We start from the raw sequence: 22,555 nt of genomic DNA, 5'->3' as shown, positions 1-22,555 counted from the left end.
TCGTGATAGAGCTGATAAAAGACAGGATGATTGTTCTGTCTCAGTCAGTATTCCCCAATTTGTGTCTCTTTTTGTTTTTAATTGTTTAAGGAAAGAAATGAGCTTTTCAGGACCGTTTATCAAGGCCCCCAATGGCTGTTGGGGTTCAGTAGCCTGAGGAAAGGCCAGCTAGTAATCATAGGTAGAACCTTGGATTTGGAGTCACAACCCAGGTTCAAATACCACTTCTGCCACTTTGTCCCTACATATGACCTTGGACAAGTCATTCACCCCCCTCAGTTTCCTTGTCTTTAAAATGAGAGTGGTTTTAGTGGAGGGTCTCTAAGGTCTATTCCAGAAATCTGTGATTTTCTTCAATAATTATCTTTCATCCTCCTTTCCCTCCCAAAATAAGAGCACCTCCAAATTCCCAGATAGCTATCTGTAAAATTCTAAGAGTCAGGTGCAAAGTGTTATCACCCCCTTTTTAAAGAGGAGGAAACTGTGACCCCCTCAGAGTCACATGTGACAGTCTGTGCAAGAACTGTGATCACAGCCCAGGTCTCTTTGTGGTGGGGGTGAAAGGGACTGAGAGGCAGAAAGCCTGAGTCTTAGACAGGGCCCTAGAAAATTAGGCTGGATGATTTCTTAGGTCCCTTCCCTTTGGCTCTGTCTGCGATTCTGTACATTTTAAATCTTATTAATGTATTAGTTCATTTTTACTATGGAAGTCTTATGCCCTCATGCACCTGGAAGAGACCACTTTTAATAATCTACTCCAGTCTGCTCATTTAGTGGTTTTACATGGAAGTGGTGCAGGGGCCTGGAGTAAGGAAGAGATCAAGTTCAAATGTTACCTTAAGATAGTTTCTAGCTGTGTGCCCCTGGGCAAATCACCCAACCTTTGTTTGCCTCAATTTCCACCTATGTAAAATGGGAGTAATTATAGCACCTAATCTCCCTGGGGTGGTTGTTGTGAGGGTCACCTGAGACAATATTTGTAAAATACTTTGCAAACCTTAAAGATTTGGCGTTATTATTCATTATTATTATAATATAAGGAAAATGAAGACCAGATAGGAAAAAGGACTTACCCCAGGCAGCACTCTTCTTAAAATGAATAAATCCACATAAAAATGATAACAGTGTCCTTTGGAAGTAGTTTTCAGGAATCATTAACTTTAGCAAAGTTGAGTCCATCAGCATGTCAACTCAGCCAGTGTCCTTAAGGGCCCAGGTGTCCGAGTGTCCAGCACACAGCCATGATTCCCACTAGTCTCTGCCACATCCTCCATGGCCTTATTGGCTCCTTCTCATCAGTCAGTCTCTTAACAGGCCCCTCCTATGAGCAGAGCACCATTGTAGATGCTGGGGAGAGAAGTAGAAAGAACCAGCTCCTCTTGTCCAGTAATTTATGTTCTAATGACAGCTACATGCAATAATGTAATATACTGTACTTTATTATAATATAATATACTTATTAACTACATAAATAAAAATAGATTCAAATTAGCTAAATGCATCGTCATTTGGAAGGGAGATAGTCCTAGTGGCTGGGGGGACAGCAGGACTAATTATAGCATTTGTCTAGAGCTTCAAGCTTTATACTGTACTATCTGTGTATTACTTTATTTGGTCCTCATGCCAGCCTTGCGAGATAGATGCTATGTGTCTATTTTAGATGCGGGGAAATTGAGTCTGAGAGAAATTAAGTTATTTGCCAGCTACTAAGCTATTTGTGGTGCCTTCTGAATGGTACCACGAAAGAATAGATATATGTATGTGTGTGTAAATATATATATTTTATATATATATATATATATATACATATTTCTCAGTACCACCACATGATGTTTTATATAAAAATTGACTCTATTGGGGCACAGAAAAATTACAAATAAATATTTAAAAGCAAAATGTTAAACACATCCTTTATAGATCATAATGCAATTAAAATGGCAGTCCATTCAGGAAGCACCAACAAAATATACAGGCCGAAGTAGAGAATTATTAGCAAAATTTTATGTAATGGATAGGTTAAAGAAGAAATTATAGATAGAAAACTAACTGTGAAAGCAGTGATCATGATACATACATGAAATTCAGAAATGCAGCTTGAGTAGTCCTTGGAGGAAAAATTATATCCCTAAGAATAAATGTCTGGAATGGAATTTGAACTCAGGTCTTACTGACTTTACTGTGACTACACTGCACCAACCCAGCTCCTGAGCTATGTCTTAAAGAGAGAAGGACTCTGGGAAGAAGAGGTAAGGAAAGAGTGCATTTCAGGTATGGTTGACAGCTGGTCCCCTTACTCGTGAATTTCATTTTCTGATCCCCTTCCTGCTTCTGACTTAAAGTAAGTACATCACATAAACTCAGAATTCTACCACAAAGGAATAAATAAATATGAGGGAGAAGTAGGCACCAAATATATTTCTTTTAGACATATTCCTTAGTTTTGTCTAAAATTATTTGAGTCTGGTCAGGATCCAGCTCTTACTTGATTCCCCTGGTTTATCCATTATATTTAAGTTAACTCAGCCAGCATTTATTAAGCACTTACTATTCCTAAGAGCTGTAAGAAAAGCAAAAAAAATCTAATGGGAGTTGGAGATCATCCTGGGACGTTCCTAGCTTAGCTCACTGTCTCTTTGTCCTCATAGTTTTGTTAGCTGGCACCTTGGTAGGAAGGTAAAAAGACTTCTGAAGAGTTTTTATTTTGTTACTGTATATTCTTAGGAATATGATTTTTCCTCTGAGGACTATTTGAGCTACGTTTCTGAATGTTGTGTATGTTATCATTATCATTTGTCTTTTATATCTGTAATTTGTTCTTTAACCCATTTGTCACTTAAGATTTCAACAATAATGTTCCACTTAGTCCTGCGTCTTCTGTTGGTGTTCTCTGAATTTAGTGCTATTTTTAATTGCGTTATGATCTATAAAGGATGTATTTAGCATTTTGCTTTTTATTATTTATAATTTTCTCTGCCCTAATACAGTCAGTTTTTATTTTTAAAAATGTCATGTGGTTGATATTGAGAAATATGTGTGTATGTGTGTATAAATATATATACACATACATATACATGTACACATATATACATATGCAGTCTTTAGCAGTACCATTCAGAAGGCACCACAGCTATTTTGGCTCTAAGTTCTCAAAGTTTGTTCAGTTCTCTATTTTATCTTTTGTTTATCTTTCTGTTGAATTTATTAGCTCTGAGGGAGAAGCATTAAAATTTCTTCCTATTGTGGTATTATCTCTTTTATCAGTTAAATTTTATTTATGGATTTATAGTCTATCCTATTTAGTGCATATAAGTTAAATAGTGATATTATTGATTCATTGTGTATGGATCCTTTAAGCATAATTAATTTTATTGATTATTCTTTTGATATTATGAATTTTTATATTTGCTTCTTCTGATAGCATGCTTGCAACTTCTAATTCTTTGGAAGTACCTGATGCATAATCATTTTTCCAGCTTTGAACTTGGAATTTATGCTTACCTTTGCTTTTTAGATGTTTTTTGTAAGTAATAGATTGTGGAGTTGTGTTTTCTTATTCACTGTTCCATAAATTTCTTTTTTATTAAATTATTTTTAACAGCAAGAGAATTAGGTTTACATTTCCCTCTATATCCCTACTATTGGTTTTTTTTTTCCTTCAGAACATTATCCTTTCCGATTTTAAGTCAGTACTTTGTCCCTACATGTAATTTGGCTTTGATGTACCCTTATTTTCATAAACTGTCCCCAGTTTAAGACTCTAGCTACAGTGTCCAGAAATATACAGGGACCGTCAATCTAGAGTCTGTTCATAAGGGTCTTGCCACATCATATTTGGTTTCCAGATCTCAAAGGCACCCTTCGTCCTAGATTCAGACAGGAAGATCTTAAAATGCTTCATAAATATATGTTCACTGGTATTACCCCTTTTTGTCCATTCTTCTCAGTCATGTGTATTTTTTGTATCATATCGCCCAGTCCTAAAAGAGTCCATAATTTGATCATCATGGGCTTTAAATGCAGATTGCAACCTATGTACGGCCAGCCTGTAGTGGTTCACAAGATGTGAGAGAGCTGAAAAGCAAGTGTCCAAGCAGGTAGCCTAAGGATGAGTGTCCTGGAACCTAGCCAGATGACAGGCCCTGCCTCAAAGCCTTCCCCACTTGGTGTGGGACCTTCTCAGCCTATCAGAGCCACCTACCAGGCTCAAGAACTGTGTATGGATTCTGTGTGTGCTTATCCCCCCACCCCTTAAATAAAATCTAAAAGAAAGTTGTGATTTTTAAAGGGCATGATAAGATAGGAAGGAAGGAAGGAAGGAAGGAAGGAAGGAAGGAAGGAAGGAAGGCAGGAAGGAAGGAAGGAAGGGAGGAAGGAAGGGAGGGAGGGAGGGAGGAAAAAAGGAAAAAAAATGATTACTTTCCAGGCTACATTCTTGACTCTGCCACAGAAATCTTTTCACTCAGGAAACTCTCTCCTTCCCTGGACTTAACGCAATGGAAGGATCCTCCCCCTACCCCCTGCAGCCTAGCTTCTCTATCTACTTGGTTAGTTCTTTCTAGAATCTCTATTTTAAGGATGCTTAGGCCAACCATATCTTCATTCCTCTCCCTGCTGCACTCCTGACTCTCCCAGACTTTCTCTTCAGCACCCTTTAGCCATATTTGGAGATGGTGATTATAGGATTATACCAAGGATATGTGTCTGGGTATAGCACAGGACGTGGGAAAACTCGGCTAGAGCTGTATCATGGAGGAGCCAGGGAGGATGACTGGCACGGACCCACTAGTTCAAGTACCTCTTGTCTGGTACCCAGCCTAGAATTGTATTGTAGAACTCAAGAGCTGACAGATACCCCTTAGGGTGTCTTGGGCAGCCCACTCCAAACCCTTAATCCTGTCCCTGCCTTCTCAGAAGAGACTTGCACTGGGGACCCAAGCCCACATGTGTCTAAGAGCAAACTCCCTCCCCCTGAACTGGCATATAAAGAGCAGCTGGCTATTTTTCTTTAAAAAAAAATGGAACTAGTAGCTATATCCTCATGTTCCAGAATCGTGTTTGTGTGTGCACTGGGTGCTCAGAATATCTGTCTTTTCAGGTACATCCACACACAGGTGACACACCTTCCTCCTCTGAGAACAGCCATATGTTGGACTAGGCTAAATTTTCAGAGCTGAGGCCTTAGAACAAGCAAGGAAGGTCCCAGCTGAGGATTGCAGACTCTCGGGGTGAGAAGGGACCACACCAGCTAATCAGCCCAACCAGTGTCCTAGAAGGAATCCCCCTTTACAATGTGCCTGATAAGTAATCATCTCAACTCTGCTGTAAGACCTCCAGGGAGGGAGAACCCATCACCTCCCAAGAGGTGACTAGACAGCCCTAATTCGTGGGAAGTTGTCCTTGACATTGATCCTAAATCTGCCTTTAGAAAATAGATGCCCGTTGCTTCTAGTTCTCTTCCTTGGGACTAAGCAAGTCTCATCTATCTTTCCTATGACTGTCCATCATATACTTGAAGGTAGCTCTCTGTGTGACCTTGGCAGTTATTTAAATTCTCTGGGGGCCTTGGTTCCTCGTCTATAAAATGAGAAGTTTGAACCATATCATCTCTGAGGTCATTTCCCCCTCTTACCCTGGTATCTTCTCTTCTCCGGGGTCAATATTCCCTGTTCCTTCAACAGATCCCCCTATGACTTTTACCATTATGGTTGTCCTTCTGGACTCTCCAACTTACCCATGCCCTCAAGCCATGTGACTCAGAGCTGAATATAGAATGTCAGATAAGGCAGAATGGGACTTCGATCTCCCTGATCCTGGAAACCATTCCTTCCTTAATGCATCCCCAATCACATTAGGTCTTTTGGCCGCCCTGTCATGCTGCTGACTCATATTGGGCTTGCAGTCCACTGCAATGCTCTGGTCTCCTTCAAACTACTGTTTATCCATGCCTCCCTCATCTTATGTTTGTGAAGCTGATTTTCTGAACTCTAGTACAAGACTGTATATTAACCCCTCTTGAATTTCATCTCGTTGGATTCAGCCCGACACTCTAGCCTGTCAAGTTCTTCTTGAACTTGAACTCATCCACTATGTTTGTCGTCCCTGCTTTGTGTCATCTGCAAATTAGATAAACATACCAGCTGCCTTTATTCAACTCCTGGATAAAAAGCATTAAACAGCACAGGGCCAGGCACAGATCCCTGGGAAACACCTCTCAAGACCTGTTGCCAGGGTAACATTGAAACATTAAAACATTACTCATCAATTCTCAAATACATTGGATTGGGATAGCATCTAGCTTGTATCTCTCCATCTTATTCCACCAAAATAGAAGTAGAAGTTTTATCAAATGCTTGATTGAGTCACTGTTCACTCTTTCCATAGAATTTCTTTAATCTCTTAGTTCAGTAACTGTCAAAAAAAAGGAATGAAGGTCAGCGGGGCATAGCTGTGAAGGCTCTTTGTGAATACTGCCTCCTGTTCTAAATGTTCACTGACCATCTCTTTAATGACCCTTTTTGGACTTCTCCAAAGAATTAAAGTCAAGCTTATACATTGAAGACTCACAATTCTGTTCTCTTTCTTGAAAATTTGTGTTATTACCCTTCTCTTATTTTGCACAATCCTTTCACCATCTTCTTTCAGTGATTATAGTGCATTGGAGGTCACATCTGCATTCATAATGTATCTGACGAAATAGTTCATGTTGGTGAAGTGACTCAGATTCCTCAAGGTGTTCTAACTGGGTTCTTTCTGATGTTTCTTGGGTATCAGTCCTCTTAGCAATTTTTCTTTTGTCATTTTCAGGGCAAAAGTGATTCTGCTTTTCTGATAAAAGAGGGGCAAAATTAGAAACCAGCCACTCTGCCTTCTCTCTGTTGTCTGGGATCATTGCCCCAACCAACCCCAAGGCACTGGTCTAATCCTTTCTTTGATCTTTCTTCTTCCTTCTGTATTGGGAAAAGCCTTAGGGATCCTCTTGTCCAGTGTCTCTTGTTGACAGATGAGGAAGATAAGTGATCCTGAGATCACCTGGCTGGTAAATAAAAGGTCGATTCTAGACTTGAACCCAGATCTCTGGCTTGAGTTCTACTCCTTGGGTTATCAAGCCATGCTCCCTCATTTGTAAGGGCTGTATCCTCAAAGTGCTCTGGCTCCTATGTTTGTTTAAGCCCACTTTCCTCTCTGCACAGAATGGTTTATTTGCTGATCAGCAAGCATAGAAGTAAGTCTAATAGAATCAGTCCTTCCATGGTGGAGAAGGGGACCCTAGAGGATGTCTGCTTCATCCCCTCCATGAAGAACGAATCCCCTCCATGACATCCCTGAAGAGGGATTTGATTCAAGGTGATAAAACGCTGCATAGTTAATTAAAAGATTCCCAAGTTTAAAACCAGGGAGTTAAGCAATTAAGTTACTACCAAATACCTTTGAGTTAACAGCTATTTTAAAAACACCGAAATGAGTTTTTAAAAGTTTGAGCTGAAAATAGAGGAATATTTATCAACCTAATTCATTCTACTTCAGCTTGCTAAAAGTGTTGTTAAAATGAGATGGTTTGCTCTCTTCTTCTCCATTTTAAAAGTCTTAAATCCAAGTTTTGTCCAACTTGGACAGGCCCTCTCTTCCAGGTTTTCAGTGGGTCTGTTTCTCTGTATGGAATGAAGCTTGACACATACAGGATCTGGACACAGAACTCCATTTCATTGCATCGTCTTAGGTCCTGGAGTCTTCATACTTTAAACAACATACACCCACACCCACACCCACACACACACACACACACACACACACACACACACACACACACACACACACTCACCATCGCTTCCTTTATGGTTCAAGGCCCAGCTCAAATTTGTCTCTTCCAGGAAGCCTTCCAAGAAATCCCAAGGAATTAGTGACTTTTCCTACCCGCCCTCATTTAGCAAGTACCTTTCCCGAGCATCTTCTTTTATTCCAATCTCCACTGAAATTATTTAAAAAATAATATTACAGCCTTGCTGAGGCATAAACATAAAGTATATCTCCCCCTGCTAGACATCAAGGTCTGTTTACCTCCTCATTCTTTTTGTATCTTCTCTAGTGCCTGCTGTGCTTTATTGAAGATGATTGTTCTCAGTCGTAGTTTTTTAACAGATTTATAAACCTATGAAGCCAAAGACTCTTGTAACTAAGAGATAATATGCCTTTGAGAGTCAGTGTGGGGTAGTGGAAGGATGACTGACTGGATTGGCCATCAGAAGACCTGTGCCATCTTGGAACCACTGAGAAGAAGCTTTTCCTAATTTTGTTGACCTTGCATGTGTCCTGGGATCTCCTGGAGCAGGGATTATTCTCCTTGTTTCTATCAAGGGTCCCTTGGGAAGGCAGGCAGGCAGGTAAATCCCAGGGACTCCTTCTTAGAATCTTCTCTTTAAATATATAAAATAAGACACAAAGGAAACAGATTTACTGAAATATCAATATCAGGATTTTTTTTTAACTTCATGGACCACCCCTCCCCCCTGCCCCGATTAAGAACCCCTTGTCCTAGAGCCTCCATTTCCTTGTCTATAAAGTGGGAATAATAATGTCTACCTAGATTTAGGTTGTGAAGACCAGTTGCAAAAGAATGAGTGAAAGTACTTAGAAAACTAAAATGATGCCAACGTTAGGTATTCTTAGCTCATCTAGCCCCTTTTTGACAGATAAGGTGACTTGTTGGGGACAGGCTGCACTAAGTGGCCTCTAAGGGTCTGAGAGTCTGAAATTGAGGCCCAGAAGGGATCTCCCGTGCCCTGGATCACGCAGCAGCTAGGCATCAGGGCCAGTACGTGGGCCCAGACCCCTCCACTCCCAGTCTATCCTTATTTCTTCTCTGGCTAAAGGCGATTCACACAAAGTCGACAGCAGGTATTTATATCCTGTGATTCATTCCCCCATGGACACCCTCAACTCCTTTGCTAATCTTTGTTGCTGGGCCCAGCTTTTTACTCTGGATTTTAAAATGCCTTTGAGTTGACAATAACTCAAACTCAGAAGATGATAACACAAACCCCTTGAGCCAGTGGGTGGTGGGCGAGAAGTTTCATCATCTGAATTAGGCCCCTGGTTTCATTGTCATACCGCTTCCTCTGCCCTCGCTTGATGCCCTCCTGTCCCTTGGCATCTGGCCCAAAATTGTTCATTATCTCTTGGCCTCAGCTCCTCTGGTGATGAACATAGTTCAGGCATCTTTGGGATGCACAGTCCAGCTCCAGGCCTGGGCTGCAATCCTTCCTACCTTAGAGAGCCATATAGCTAGATTTGCTTTATGACAAACAAAGCAGCAGCTTCTCATCCAGAGCTGTCCAAGACTGAATGGGCTGCCTTGGGAAGGCTCCCTGGCAGTAAGAGCCTCAGGTAGAGGCACCGTGTTCTAGTATATAGAGCATCAGAGATGGAATCGGGACGTCCTGAGTGCTTCACAGTCTGCCTCAGACTCATACCAGCCCTGTAAGCCCAGGCAAGGGACTCCCTCCACTGGGGCTTCTGTAAAATGAGGAGATTTTCTCTTGTTGAGTTTGAGGCCCATTTTAGCTCCATATCAAGGATGCTGGAAAACCACTTGGCAGGTATGGTGTAGAGGTGTTTCCGGCACAAGGGATCCCTCTGTCCATATTTTGGAAAAGGTGATAAACACAGAAGAGGTTTGTGGGTGGAGTGACCTAGGTACCTCACCGCCTTGTGAATGTCAGAGGTGTTGGAGATGGGACCGAATGAGAAGCGACCCCAGAACACACCCTAAATATTTTGGGCTGCCAACTTTCACCATCCAAGAGAATCAACTCCTTGTGATCTGTCTTTCTCAAGAAATAGAAGAGCAAATAAAAAGTGGCTTAATTCAGTCTTCTAGTGAGTTTGGTTGTATTTAGAGAGAGCGCAGAAGAGCCAGGTTGGAATTCTGGTCCTTCCATTTATTAGCTTGCAGGACCTTGGGAAAGTCGATTCAAGGGACCTTATAAACCAGCTAGCCCAACCCCTGTGTTTTACATGTGAGGAAACTGAGGCCCAGAGAGAGTAGATAAGGTGCCTAAGGTCACACAGTCAATCAGTCAGCCAGCATTTATCCAGTACTTATTATGTGCCAGGATCTGCACTAAGCAATGGAAAGAAATGTAAATTCAGGTGTGCAATAACTTACCCTCAGGGGGTTTCTATTCTATTAGAGGAGAAAACATATTATATTATATTATAATATATTAATTATATTATAGCATGTCATAGCATGTCATGTATCACATATATCATATCATATATATTAGATACATGTTATACATTTATATATAAATAAGATTTACAAATACTATATAAATATAATATAAATAAAAGATATTCAAAGTAGACAAGAGGTACATTTGGGAAGAGTGCCTTAGTGGCTGGGAAATGAAGGAAGCCCTCGTGCAGCAGGGTATGTAGGCCAAGTCTTTCCAAAAGCCAAAAATTCTAAAAGGTGGTCAGAGGCAGGAGGAGCAGAGTTGAGAGTTGGAACAGCAAAGTCAGTCTGGATGGACAGTAGTCTGTGTGAAGGAGAATAATGTGTCATTAGACTGGCGAGGTACGTTGGGTCTAGCTTGTGAAAGGCTTAAAATGTCCAACACAGGAGCTTGTATTTGATCCATGAAATAAGAGGGAAGCCACTGGAGTTTATCTGGTGAGGAAGAAAGACGTCATCAGACCTGGACCATAGGAACGTCATTTTGGCCGTCAAGAGGAGGATGCATTGGAGAAGTGGGAGAGAGAGACAGAAGGAGCAGTTAAAAGGCAGGAGGAACTGTATCAGGGTAGTGATTGTGCGAGTGGGGAGAAGGAAAAGGATAGGAGAAGTATTGTCTAGGTAGAAATGACAAAATCTGGTACTTGATTGAATGTGTCAGGTGAGAGTGAGGGATTGCAAATCACAGGGCTGGAAGGCTGGTGGACAGAAATTGGGGGTTGGGGGGGGAAGAGAATGTGGACATGTTGAGTTTGAGATAACTATGGGCTGTCCAGTTTGGAATGCCCAGCAGACAGATGATACAGAACTCAAACTGTGGGGAGAGAATGGAGCCGGATATGTAAATCTGAGAATCATCAGCATGGAGAAGATAATTAAACTCAACTGGAATTGAAGCTATCTGTCATAGTAACATCTAATGGAGGGCGAAGTGGGAGGTATCAGGAAATCATGGAGCGACTTCATGAGGTTATGGTTTCTTTTTCCCTGTCTGAATTAATGTTGAGATAATAAACCAAGGACTTGGAAGGCCTTGCCCCCAAAGAGGCATGTGCCTGTCACATCGTGCACATCCATCCGAGTGGCACCAAGAACTCAAAGCAGACCCCATGTGCTATTGGACCCTGAACCTCAAGGAAATATATTTAGTGTCAGTCTTTGAATTGGGAGGGACTTCAGGGCTCATCTGGTCCGTACTACCCCCTTCCAGAGGTACATACTGATATCATGGTCCTCTTCAGGAAGGAAGGACAGACAATGATCTGTGAGGAGTAGCTACCCCATGGGGCACCCAGCTGGGCAATTCACTCAGTTGGGCAACTCAGCTTCCTTCCTTCCTCTCTCCCTTCCTCTCCTTCCTCTTCCTCTGTCCACATAGGTATCATACCCTTACCTGTGGGTACTTTGCCCAAAAGAATATGAATTTTGATCTCTGAAACCCACAAGATAGCTTGGGTTTTACGGACTAGATTTCTTTTTTAAGGACCATACCTGAAAAGCTAAATCACCCCCCTCTCTCATTGATTGGCCAACAAAAGGTCTTAGCCCATGCCTCCCTTGGTCTTTGTTTGTGCTGTGATGGCCCAGTGTGAATGTAACTAGCAGTTGTTTCTGTTTTGGCCAGAACCCTGAAGTTCTTCACCTCCCAGATTTATTATTATTACTGTTGTTGTTGTTATTATTATTATTAGACTAGGTCAAAGAGGCCTCTTTTGCCTCATTTCTTACATAGCCTTAATCACTGAATGGGTGCATCTTACCTCAGACAGACTGAGACCTGAGAAAGACCTTAGCTTTAAAAGGCTGAGGTCTCCCCCTGCATCCTGGGCCATCTCCACTCATCCTGATCTGTCTTGCCCTGGACCCAGATGGCTCTGGAGGGGAGTGAGGCTGGTGACCTTGTACAGCCCCTCCCTCAGATCACTTTCCTGACATCATGGTCCTCTTCAAGAACAAAGGACAAGCTGTTGGGCAGTCCTAAGAGTTGATGTCATGGAAAGAATGGCCCTGAGGTAGCCCTAAAGGCTTGAAATGGGATGTGCCCATGGGGGCAAAATATTAGCTTGAGGCATTCCAACTTGGAGGAGCAGCAGTGTCAGAGGCACATGGAGGGGAATGGTGATGATTTTGGAGGCTGTTGGTGGGAAGACTGGCCTGGCAAGAGTGGAGAATCATGTTGGCAACAATGGGGGATGGAGCTAGATTAGGGAAGGTCTTTGTGCTGTTTTAAGGCAAATTCTTTCACATTTGTTTTCCCTCTCCTTCTTTTCAAGTGATAAAAACTTAGGGGTTTGTCCATACTGGTGAGGGCTTTGACTGAGGAGATGAAAGTGATTATTTTTTAATCTTTAGGAATATTATCCTGTTAGAAAAATCTCCCTGATACCCTTGAACTTGGGACAGCAGAAATCCTTTGGCTCTCTTATTGAGTTTCCTGGACCCTTGTCTACTGAGATTACAATGTAACATCCATCCATCGATCTATATATATGTCAGTCTTTTCATTTAGATGAAATTAATTACGTTATTTCATTTTTGTAAAATAATCATTGATACTCATATTATGTTGCAATGTGTTTTCAGTGAACTTTACATACATATCATCTGATTTGAGCTAGGTAGAAATGGAATTGTGGTAGCTAGATGGCACAGTGGATAGTGACAGGCCTGGAAGACTTCTCTTCCTGAGTTCAAATCCAGCTCCAGAAACTTGCTAGCTGTGTGACCCTGAACAAGTCACTTAACTCTGCCTCAGTTTCCTTTTGTGTAACATGAGCTGAGGAAGGAAATGGCAACCTCTTCCAGTATCTTTGCCAAGAAAACTCCAAAAAGAGTCATGAAGTGTTGGATACAACTAACGTATGACTAAAAAACAACAAGAAGAAAAGAAATGGAATTAAGTCTCTCTCAATAAATGAACAGCATTAATTAAATATGTTAAGCCCTAGAGATAAGCACAAATGAAAATATTTTGTTTGACTGTAACGTACACATTTTGCAGGTGAGTAAACTGAGCGTCATAGAGATTGTGTCTTGCCCACAGTCATGAGCCAGAATATCATTTTATTTTAGAAAAGATATTTCTGAAAAAGGTATTTTTGAAGAAAAATACAGAACTTTGCAAAAATCAGCAGCACCCTATTACAAATAAATACAAATCCATAGGAAGAGTGAGCTCAGACTTAGGCACAGTGGTAATAAGGCACATGTGTAGATTTCATCGGTGGCAGAAGTGCCCTTGATGACTTGGAGGGCCTTTCCTGAGTCCATAGCTGCCAGTGCCAGGGGTCAGATTTCTTTGAGTGACTCTAGGTCTACTCCAGTTTGTTCTCAGTGTCTCTTTATTCCCAATACAGATACTGTCTTTAGCCACTGACACTGGTGGCTGTCATTGACAGGCAACAAGCATTTATTAAGTGTTTATTACATGGCAGGCCCTGGGCATACATACACAAACAAAAAGAAAGACAGTTTCAGCCCTGCCATCATGGGGCTTACAGTATAATGAGAAAAGACAGCACACAAAGGGGAGTCAGAGAGTAGGGGGGGGGGGTGAAGTGGTACCAGCTGAGTCTTGATGAAGAAGTCCAGAAAATTAGAAACAGAATTAGGAGGGGAATAAAGGGTAGCCTTTCCCCCAAATGGAGACCCTGGAAGAAACTCTCCAGTTGGAGAAGGGAGCTGGCCTGGTGGAAGGGTCCTCTGGCATGAGAAGGATGCTGAATGTTGCAGGGTGAGGAGACCACCAACTCTGAGGGAATTTCCAGGGTGAGACTGTACTGAGACAGACTGCTAAAATATAGAAAGCCAAAGGCGCAACCAGGATGAGGGTGAACTCTGAATGTGATGACACACACTTCTGGTGGGACCTCAGATCTCACCAGGTTATCTGGGTGTTTTCATTCTTGAATGCTTGTTTACCTAAGATCGAGAGATGGGGAGACAGAGACAGAGAAAGAAAAGGAAAAAGAAGGAGGAGGAAAGAAAGGAAGGGGAGAAAGGGAGAGAAATGTGTTTGTCCACAGCCACTGTGGCCAGGCGGGAGACAGGGTAGCTGGCCTTTCCCCACCTGGCTCTTGAAGGTACCACTCAAAGTCACCCCTTCCACTTTGGAACCAAGACATTCAGAGGAAGGCATGAGTTCCCCTTTTGTATATATGTTGAGTGCTAACTAAGCAACCCCTAAATCATCAGTTGTTCTGACGCTACAGCCATTTAGAAACCTCCAGTCTCTCATAACCAGAAACAAGCTCCCCCTGACCCAAGCTTCAGTGGGTAAGGAAGACCACGGAGTGGGCCAGAGACAGTTGTGTGGGAAGGGCTTTGAATGTTTAACAGCCCGAGCCTAAGAGCTATCAGGGTATGCCCAGAGGGGAGGGGAGACAGAAATAAGCAGGTTAAGGTGAGGAGTCTTTGAAATTTTCTTACCCTCAGTTTCCTCATCTGTAAAATGAATGAGTGATGAGAATGAAAATAGCATCTGCTTCTTGGTTGTTTTGATGATCAAATGAGATAACACAGAAAGTGCTTTAAGACACTTTATCAGTGGAGGCAGGGAGGGAGGGAGTGGGAGGAAAGAAGTGTTTGCTGATTGCCAGCTCAGTGCCATGCTAAGCACTTTACAGATATTATTATCTCATTTGATTCTCATAACAGCCTTGGGACATAGATGCTGTTATTAATCTCATTTTACAGTTGAAGAAGCTGAGGTAAACAGGTTCAGTGACTGGCCCAGGGTCACACAGCTAGCACATGTCTGAGGCCGGATTTGAACTCGGGTCATCCTGATTCTACATCTACGTTCCATCCACTGCATCATGTAGTGGCCTCGTTGTTAGTGTTATTAGTAATAGGTGTTTGTTGACTGACTATCCTACAACTATTCACTTGCTTTTAAAAAAGAGTTAAGGTATAAGACTTTATGTGTATCCCTATTCAATTTCATCTTCTTTGACTCGGCCCATTTTCCCCAACTTTGTGTCATTCAGTTCATGAACATGCATTTATTAAATTCCTACGTGTGCCAGGTTCTGTGCTTGATAAAATAGAAACAATCCCTGTCCACATTAAAGAACTTTTATGGGGGAGGGAGGAACGTCGATGACCTCATGCCCAGATAAGAACGAATGCAAGTTAAAAATGCCCCCTAAGTCTCCTTCCAGGTCATTGGTGACCGCGTGAACAGGACTGGAAGGGTCTGGGGATGTCCAGGGGCCTGCCCTGCACCCTCCCTTATCTAGGCCAGTGCAGGCCATAGCCTGGGGTTTGCCTTAGGAGTGGGCGGTACCCTCCTCCCCTCCTCCCCCCAGTCATCAGCATCTTTTTCACTCTGATTATATTTTGGGTCTGCTTAGGTAAATTTATCAGTTTTCCCTGAGCCTGGCTGACAACAGGAGGAGGAGGCTCAGATGGGGCTTCCTGGGGCAGAGCGGGCAGCCAGTGGATCATTCACACCCACATGATCAGGTGTTCACTGCCCAGGGATTTCATCGTGCCTGGAGGTGCAGGATTTCAGCCTGAGCCAGGGATTCTTACATCCCCCAAAAGTCCTTACCACGCTCTGATGTTTCCATCCACAGCAGGTGCCCATCTGGCCCGGCCTCAGGAGCTTGGCAGGTAGAGGAGAACAGAGAAAAGGGCAAGGTGGACAGGATGGCCCTGTGCAAAGACCGCCTCGCAGCGCCTGCTCAGGCCTTGCCTTGCTGTGTGGGTGTGTGGCACACCCCACCTTGATGAACCCCGCTGGTGCTTCCTGTCCCCTCTCAGATGCAATTTAAAGAACTTTTGCCATGCAAAGCTGTCTTTCCAGTCTTCTTACACTCTCTGCAGTCTGTCAGCACCAGGTTACTTACTGTTCTAGCATGCCACACTCCGTTTCCCATCACCAGGTCTTTGCATTGCCCATCTTCGGTGCCTGAAAGGCTTTCCCTCCCACCTATCCTCCTTCAGTACTCAGCCTCCATGCCGCCTTCTCCAGGACTCCTCGGTCCCTCCTGCTGGGCTTTGGCGTTGGTGCCCTTCTCAATATGGATATCTCTTGTTCATACCTAGCGTTGCCTCCTAGGACTGTGAGCCCTCTGAGGGCAGGGCCTGCTTTTGCTTTACTTTGCGTTTCTACACAAACATTTGGCACATAGTAGGTGCTTTATAAGTGCCCTTTATGTGTCTGTAGTAATAGGTGTGCTGCTTTAAAGCAAGGGGGGAATGGATTAATGATTAAAAATCCTTTTCATCTGGCTCTGAAATGCAGACAAACACACGTGTATGGGCACATGTTCTTTATAACTCAAGGAACTCTACTCCAGACTAAGCAGTGGGATGTCCCAGCCCAGACCTTCTCAGGTCACCCTGAGCAACCAGAGTTACTCTGGACACTCCAGTGGGTATTTGTGCCCAAGGATGGAGCCACATTTGTAGAACCCATATCCTCGCCCTTTAAAGAAGTGAAAAATGTGCCTACCTGGGGCTTCGATGCTCTGTAGCACAGCCCAGTGCTGGTATGGTTTCTGAGTACTTTAGCTGGAAGTTATGATGATGGGGCAGAAGAATGCACCTGCCAGATGTGCCCAGGTGAGATTTTCCTTATGTTTTCCATGTTCTTTCCCCCACCCACCTCTTCTTGAGTTGTTGAGTAAACTGGGTTTCTCCTTCAGTAAATGGTCTGCCTTGGTGAATGTTTGGTAAGCGCTTGCTTGGCGATGCTGTGTTGGGGCCATTGGTAGGTACCTATCACATGCCTCTGTTTGATGACAGGTGGCAGCCTTTTCTTGGTGTTTCCTCATGAAACAGTGACTTCTTAGATTCAGGGCAACCTAGTGGTCTTCATGGAAAGGGCAGACCAGTCAAGTATATGGCAATCATTAGCCATCAGGCTTCCCTGCTTCACCACCTCCAGGGAGGATCCCAAGGAGTTTGGATGTGAGAGGCAGCTGGACCAGCTTCTGATTTCCTTGCTCCTAAAGGTCTTTTGCTTCTGTAGGCTTTCCATCTTAGGGGCTCCAGATGGTCCCCACCTAAGAGCAAATGGGTGATTGACCTTATATGAGAACTTGAAAGTGAGTTGTATTTTTAATTTCCATGGATGTCTGCCTAATTTTAGAGAGGCTCCTGTCTTCCCCAGAAACAGACACCAATTCCCTTGTTAGGAATTCTCCTACATAAATTCTCACTGGGGGCCACATGTCAGGAGGGAACAAATTGTCACTTCTTTCAGGTGTTAAAGGTAAGTCAGGAGGAGTTTCAGGAAGAGGCAGTTGTGATGTTGTGGGTTTAATCGAGCACTCTGCAAACCTTTGAGCACTATATAAAGGTTAGCCATTCTTTTGGTTTTGTTTTTGTTTTTAAGTGGCTAAGTATTCCTGACTTTACATCTTCTGATTTTATGACATTCTCCCTCCCTCCCTCCCTCCCTCTCTCCTGCTCTCCCTTTCCCTCCTTCACTCTCTCCCTCTTCCTTCTCTCTGTGAATTGGGTCAGAAGTGCTAGCTGTAGAACTGACCACATTTCTGAGAGCGATACATTGGGTGAATGTGACCTACAGAGAAGCGTGTGCTTCAGGGGAGCTCAATGGAAGTAAAAGATAATAACCTGGATGCCATTTAAAATAGCGACACGTTGTGTCTGGAACTGTCTGTAAGCACTTAGTCACTGAAAGGAAGCATGGGTTTAAATAGAAAAGACGATAAAAAGTGTTTTGGTACACGATTCTCTTTTTTTAAATGGCTTCTGTTGTCTTCAAGGTAAATTTAAATGAGAAAATTGCAGGATATAAGTGGATTTAATTAGATTGATGTAATCTGGCTGCATAAAGCCCAGGCAAAATGAGAAGAAGCTGATGTTCTAAAACCAAAGCCATCCAGGCCTTGTTCTTGTACTTTCCAAAATGGAGCCAGAGAAGGCTTTTGGAAGGCACGAGATGGTGTAATCAACAAGGGCACAGAGCTCACCTTCACTGATGACGTGTGGCAGGAGTGCTTAGATGCCTCGTGGCTGTGGATGATATTCGGTCTCATGTCCCCTCCAGGACCACTCCCCTCAGTCTCTCTAATGACAGATAGACTTGGCGGGTTGCATATACCATCATGTTCTTCCAGAGTCAGAGGGAAAGGGGGGAAAGGGTGGAGATGGGGGCAGGGGGCGAACTTGGCTGAGAGATTGAAGCAACGTATGTGTGTATATGTGTCTCTCCATGATATATACATGTATGTGATCTATAAAATATATAAATATCTACACATACACATGTCTGTGTGTGTGTAAATGTTGCAGGGTGGTGGCCTGACTCTTAAGAAACTTGTTGTCTTTTTTAATGTATAGACAGGTATCTTTCTTAAGCATTTTTTTAAAATTGATTTTTAAATTATATTAGGTTTTTTTAAAAATTTCATGATACAAACCCAGTTGTTTCCTAGGGTCCCCTCCTACTACCAGTATCAACACAGACATTTACCAGCAAAACAGAAGCTGTTGAGCTGATTTTGGCTCTCATCAAGCAGCAGTGACAGGCTGTTTGGTCTCCCATCAGCGTCACCGGCGGCGCTCTGAAGGAGGCTTTATATAACCTTTCTTTCCTGGCGTGCGATGTCCTTTCATTTCACTGATGGCGGCCCTGCCTGACGCCCACAGTGCCTGGACACTTGGGCTAGTTCGTGTGGCTGTCCCGCAGCCGCGCTGCTGAAAGGAAGGGAATGTCAAAGACGTAAAGTTTCCGAGTGATATTTTTAGCTGGTGACACATGGTGGAGAGAGCTGATGGACTATTTATAAGCATTAGCATGGCTGCAAGCACATTATTGGTTTTAGAGTGGCTGCCCGTTTTTGGTGATGGTGGTGGTAGTTTTTGTTAATTAGGAACCCCCACTGTTGTTTCCTCTCATTTCTTTGTAGACACATTGCCCCCGGTCTCCTTACAGAGCAGCCAAATCCCTCAATGCAAATGTCTTTCACTTCACCCTTTGTACTGCACTCTCGCTAGTTGACTCTGGTGGAATTTCAGGGGAGGGGGATTTTCTTTTGGGTGAGTGGCAGGGCTTGAGGGTACATAGCATCTGCTTCAAATTTTAGCATCATTTACTCTAGAGGCAGTAAACTTACTGAGTCCCTATAGTAGAAAGATCACTGGGCCTGGGTTCAAATCCCACCTTTGACAATTAGAAGATTTTGTAACGTTGGGCAAGTGACATCCTCTCTCTGGGTCCTAGTGAGCTCAGCTTTACTATCAGAGGGTTTTACTAGATGGAGACCTTTCCATCCCCAAAGCCATGATCTTCTTTGTTGTCAGGATTCCCTGTTCTTTGGTCTATGAACCCATGTGGCCAGTAAGACCAACCCATGGTGGCACCTGCCATTTTGCTTGTGGAAGACAGTGACATCTGGCCTCTTAGTTTGCTGTTGCACCGTGTATGCATACTTTGGTGGTTCGTTCCCTAAGTTAAAGGCATAATGGAGGAAGTTTTTGTAAACCTCCATGTTGGGAATCACATTTGGCCAAGGCAGTGGTCTGCAGTAATGGGTGTCTAATGTTCTCCTGATCCTGGGAGTTTTGCCTGTCTCTCTAAAGATGCTAAGTTCTCTTCTGTCTCTATTATTTCAACAGGACAGAGTTTAGGTTATGGATTTGTTAACTATATTGATCCAAAGGATGCAGAGAAAGCCATCAACACTTTAAATGGACTTCGACTCCAGACGAAAACCATCAAGGTAAGAGAATGCCAGAGCTATCCGTCTGTCCATCTGCCTGCCCCACCATCCAGGCCCAGGGAGAACCAGAGCTGACACCCCTTCCCTGCTACCCATAGGCATGGCTGTATGGTATCTCCTCTCCAAAAACCAAGGCAGGTCCCTTGGCAGCTGGATGGGCATTTTCATCATCACCCCCACCCCCACTCCCCTCACCCCCAGCCCAACTGCAACTTTTTCAGATTTTTATTTATGGACAAAAACATTAGCAAGAATTTTGAGCTTTAGCAGGAATGGGGACATTTTAAAAAAATTACCAACATCCAGAGGCAAAGGAATATTCCATTGGGTTAAAACAATTGACAGACAGCTGGTGGAGGGGGTCTTGGCTGGGGGTAAGGAGAGAAATCAAGGCGATCTTGGGCTGCTCCTTGGGAGATATTGTCTCTCCAGGTTTTCTTCAGACTCTACTTTGTGCTAACATGATGGGCCTCTGAGTATGGATGAGAAGGAGAAAGGTACCTGCCCTCTCTCCCACAATCTCCATCCCTGCCTCTAACATACTGGGTCCCATGCTGGCCAACTTCTAGAATTGGTCTCCCGAGCTTTCTTGTTCAGAACACTGATAAAGCCTGGGAAGAAAGGAGAAACCTCTCCCAGAATGGGACTGTACAGCTCTTGATTTCTGGGAGCATGAAGTGGAAACTCTGACTAGAATAGACTTAATCTTCCCAGCTGATAGAGGGAATACTTTCTGAAGGACAGCCCAACGAAGAGGGAGGAGTTGGAGCGGAAGGTCATCCGAGGGGGGAAAAAGGAGTTTTCTTTTGGACTGGGCCCGGATGTGGTGGGGTCAGGGGGGATTCTCTCAGCTTTTGGGGGAGCAGTTTTACTTTTCAAACTGTGAGTTTAGCTCAGACTTATTTTAAAAGGTGTTTGCCTTGCCCTGGCACGTAATGATGGGTGCAGAGAGGCCCATCACATTTTGGATGGCAGAAAGAATCCACAGCCCAGCTTTGGGCTTTAAGAAATCAAACACTCAAGGAAAATACACGCACGTATTAGCAAGACTTGACTCAGTGCTTGTGTCTGCTGTGGGGAGGGAGCTCCTCCCATATCAACAAGACTGGCCAGTCCACTTGGTCACCATGCTGTGCTCACTTAGTCTTTCTTCTAGGCACTGTCACCCTTAGAAAGACTCCCTGATTTTGAACTGAAAAGGGTCCCTTCTTCCCCAGCCCAGGTCCTCTTCTCCTTGGCTTCTTCCAGTCCCCATCTCCATACTCTTGAATCCAGGGACACTGGACGTTCCAGGTCTCAGCTCCAGGCATTTTCTCTGGCCGTCCCCCATGTCTGGAACATTGACCCTCCTCCTCTACCTACTGCCTTCCCCGGCTTCCATCCTGCCTCCAGGAAGCCCTTCTCAGCCTCTCTTAACCCTAGTGACCTCCCTCTCTGATGATCTCCTGTGTGTGGCTTCTTTGTATAAATGTCTGCTTGTTGCTGCCTCATTGAGGGCAGGGACTGTCTTTGCCTTTCTCGATGAGTCTGGTGGTGGTTAATGACAAACAGCTGTGATTACTGTCTTCAGTCACTGCCAGGAGACTCTCTTTGGCCCTAAGCTCCATTTTACGGATGAAGGAACTGAGCTTCAGTGAGAAGTTACTGAGTTACCGGAGGCCCCACGGCCACTCTGGGCAGCCAGCCTGCGAGCACTGGGAGGTTTTCTCCTCCAGTCCGATCTCAGTTCAAGGGCATCTGAGCTGGGAGGGACCTTAGGATCATTTTACAAAGGGGAAAGTGGAGGCCCAGGGAAGTGACTTGCTCATGGTCATACAGAGAGTGTGTAAATCTCTGTAAAAATAGGCTGAATTCATCATCTGGGATGGTTTAGATTGGGTAGCTCAAAGATTGTGTGTGTGTGTGTGTGTGTGTGTGTGTGTGTGTGTGTGTGTGTGTGTGTGTGTGAGAGAGAGAGAGAGAGAGAGAGAGAGAGAGAGAGAGAGAGAGAGAGAGAGACTCTCTCTGGGCCTCGGTTTCCTCACTGTAAAATGAAAGGGGCAGGTGATGTAACCTCCGAGGTCTTTTCCCACTTTAAATCTATGTTCCCACGATCCCTGAAGCCCCCTGACATTGTGGGGGCTTTTCTGTCACACAGTAATTAGGGCTTGAACCTGGGTTTCTCTGACTATAAAGCTGGCTCTCCATCCACTAGGCAGCACTGTCCCTCTGGTGATAGTTATATACATGGGAGGAGTCTTCAAGACCCTCCAAGCCTCTGCCGCCCTCTCCCCTCAGTCCGCATGTGACGGTGCCTCACTTCCAAAAGTCGATTTGTACCACAAAATTATCCTGGTAAGGATTTTGAAATTTATATTCACCAGGGTCTTAGTTGGGGAATTTCTTTAAATAATCATTCCTAATTTGGATTTTAAGAACAAATTAGATTATTTTAGAATTCTGTTCCAGAGGGGAGTCTTATTCCCTCAGATAGACAGGCGCCGCACCCCCTCACAGAGAAGTCACATTAATTCCCCACACGAGCACAAAGATTAATAGGGTGTGTGTTCATGGGTGGGTGGCTGTGTACTCTCTCTCTCTCACACACACACACACACACACACACACACACACACACACACAC

At 43.8% G+C, this 22,555-nt stretch overlaps 1 protein-coding gene across 1 annotated transcript in view; it reads left to right on the top strand.

The window, feature by feature from the left end:
* Positions 1-22,555, top strand: part of LOC138164997 (ELAV-like protein 4) — a 113,348-nt gene that overhangs the window by 68,532 nt on the left and 22,261 nt on the right. The window contains exon 3 of the mRNA XM_069093036.1: positions 19,829-19,932. Within this exon, the coding sequence (XP_068949137.1) occupies positions 19,829-19,932 (104 nt within the window). The remainder of the gene's footprint in view (positions 1-19,828; positions 19,933-22,555) is intronic.

The sequence above is a fragment of the Petaurus breviceps genome, unplaced genomic scaffold, assembly GCF_028583685.1.
Source record: "Petaurus breviceps papuanus isolate PSGF00001 unplaced genomic scaffold, PetGlider_PUasm1.0 207, whole genome shotgun sequence".
In the NCBI taxonomy this organism is placed as follows: Eukaryota; Metazoa; Chordata; class Mammalia; order Diprotodontia; family Petauridae; genus Petaurus; species Petaurus breviceps.
The sequence above is the reverse complement of the archived record's forward strand: the minus strand, read 5'-3'. Positions and strand labels throughout refer to the sequence as shown.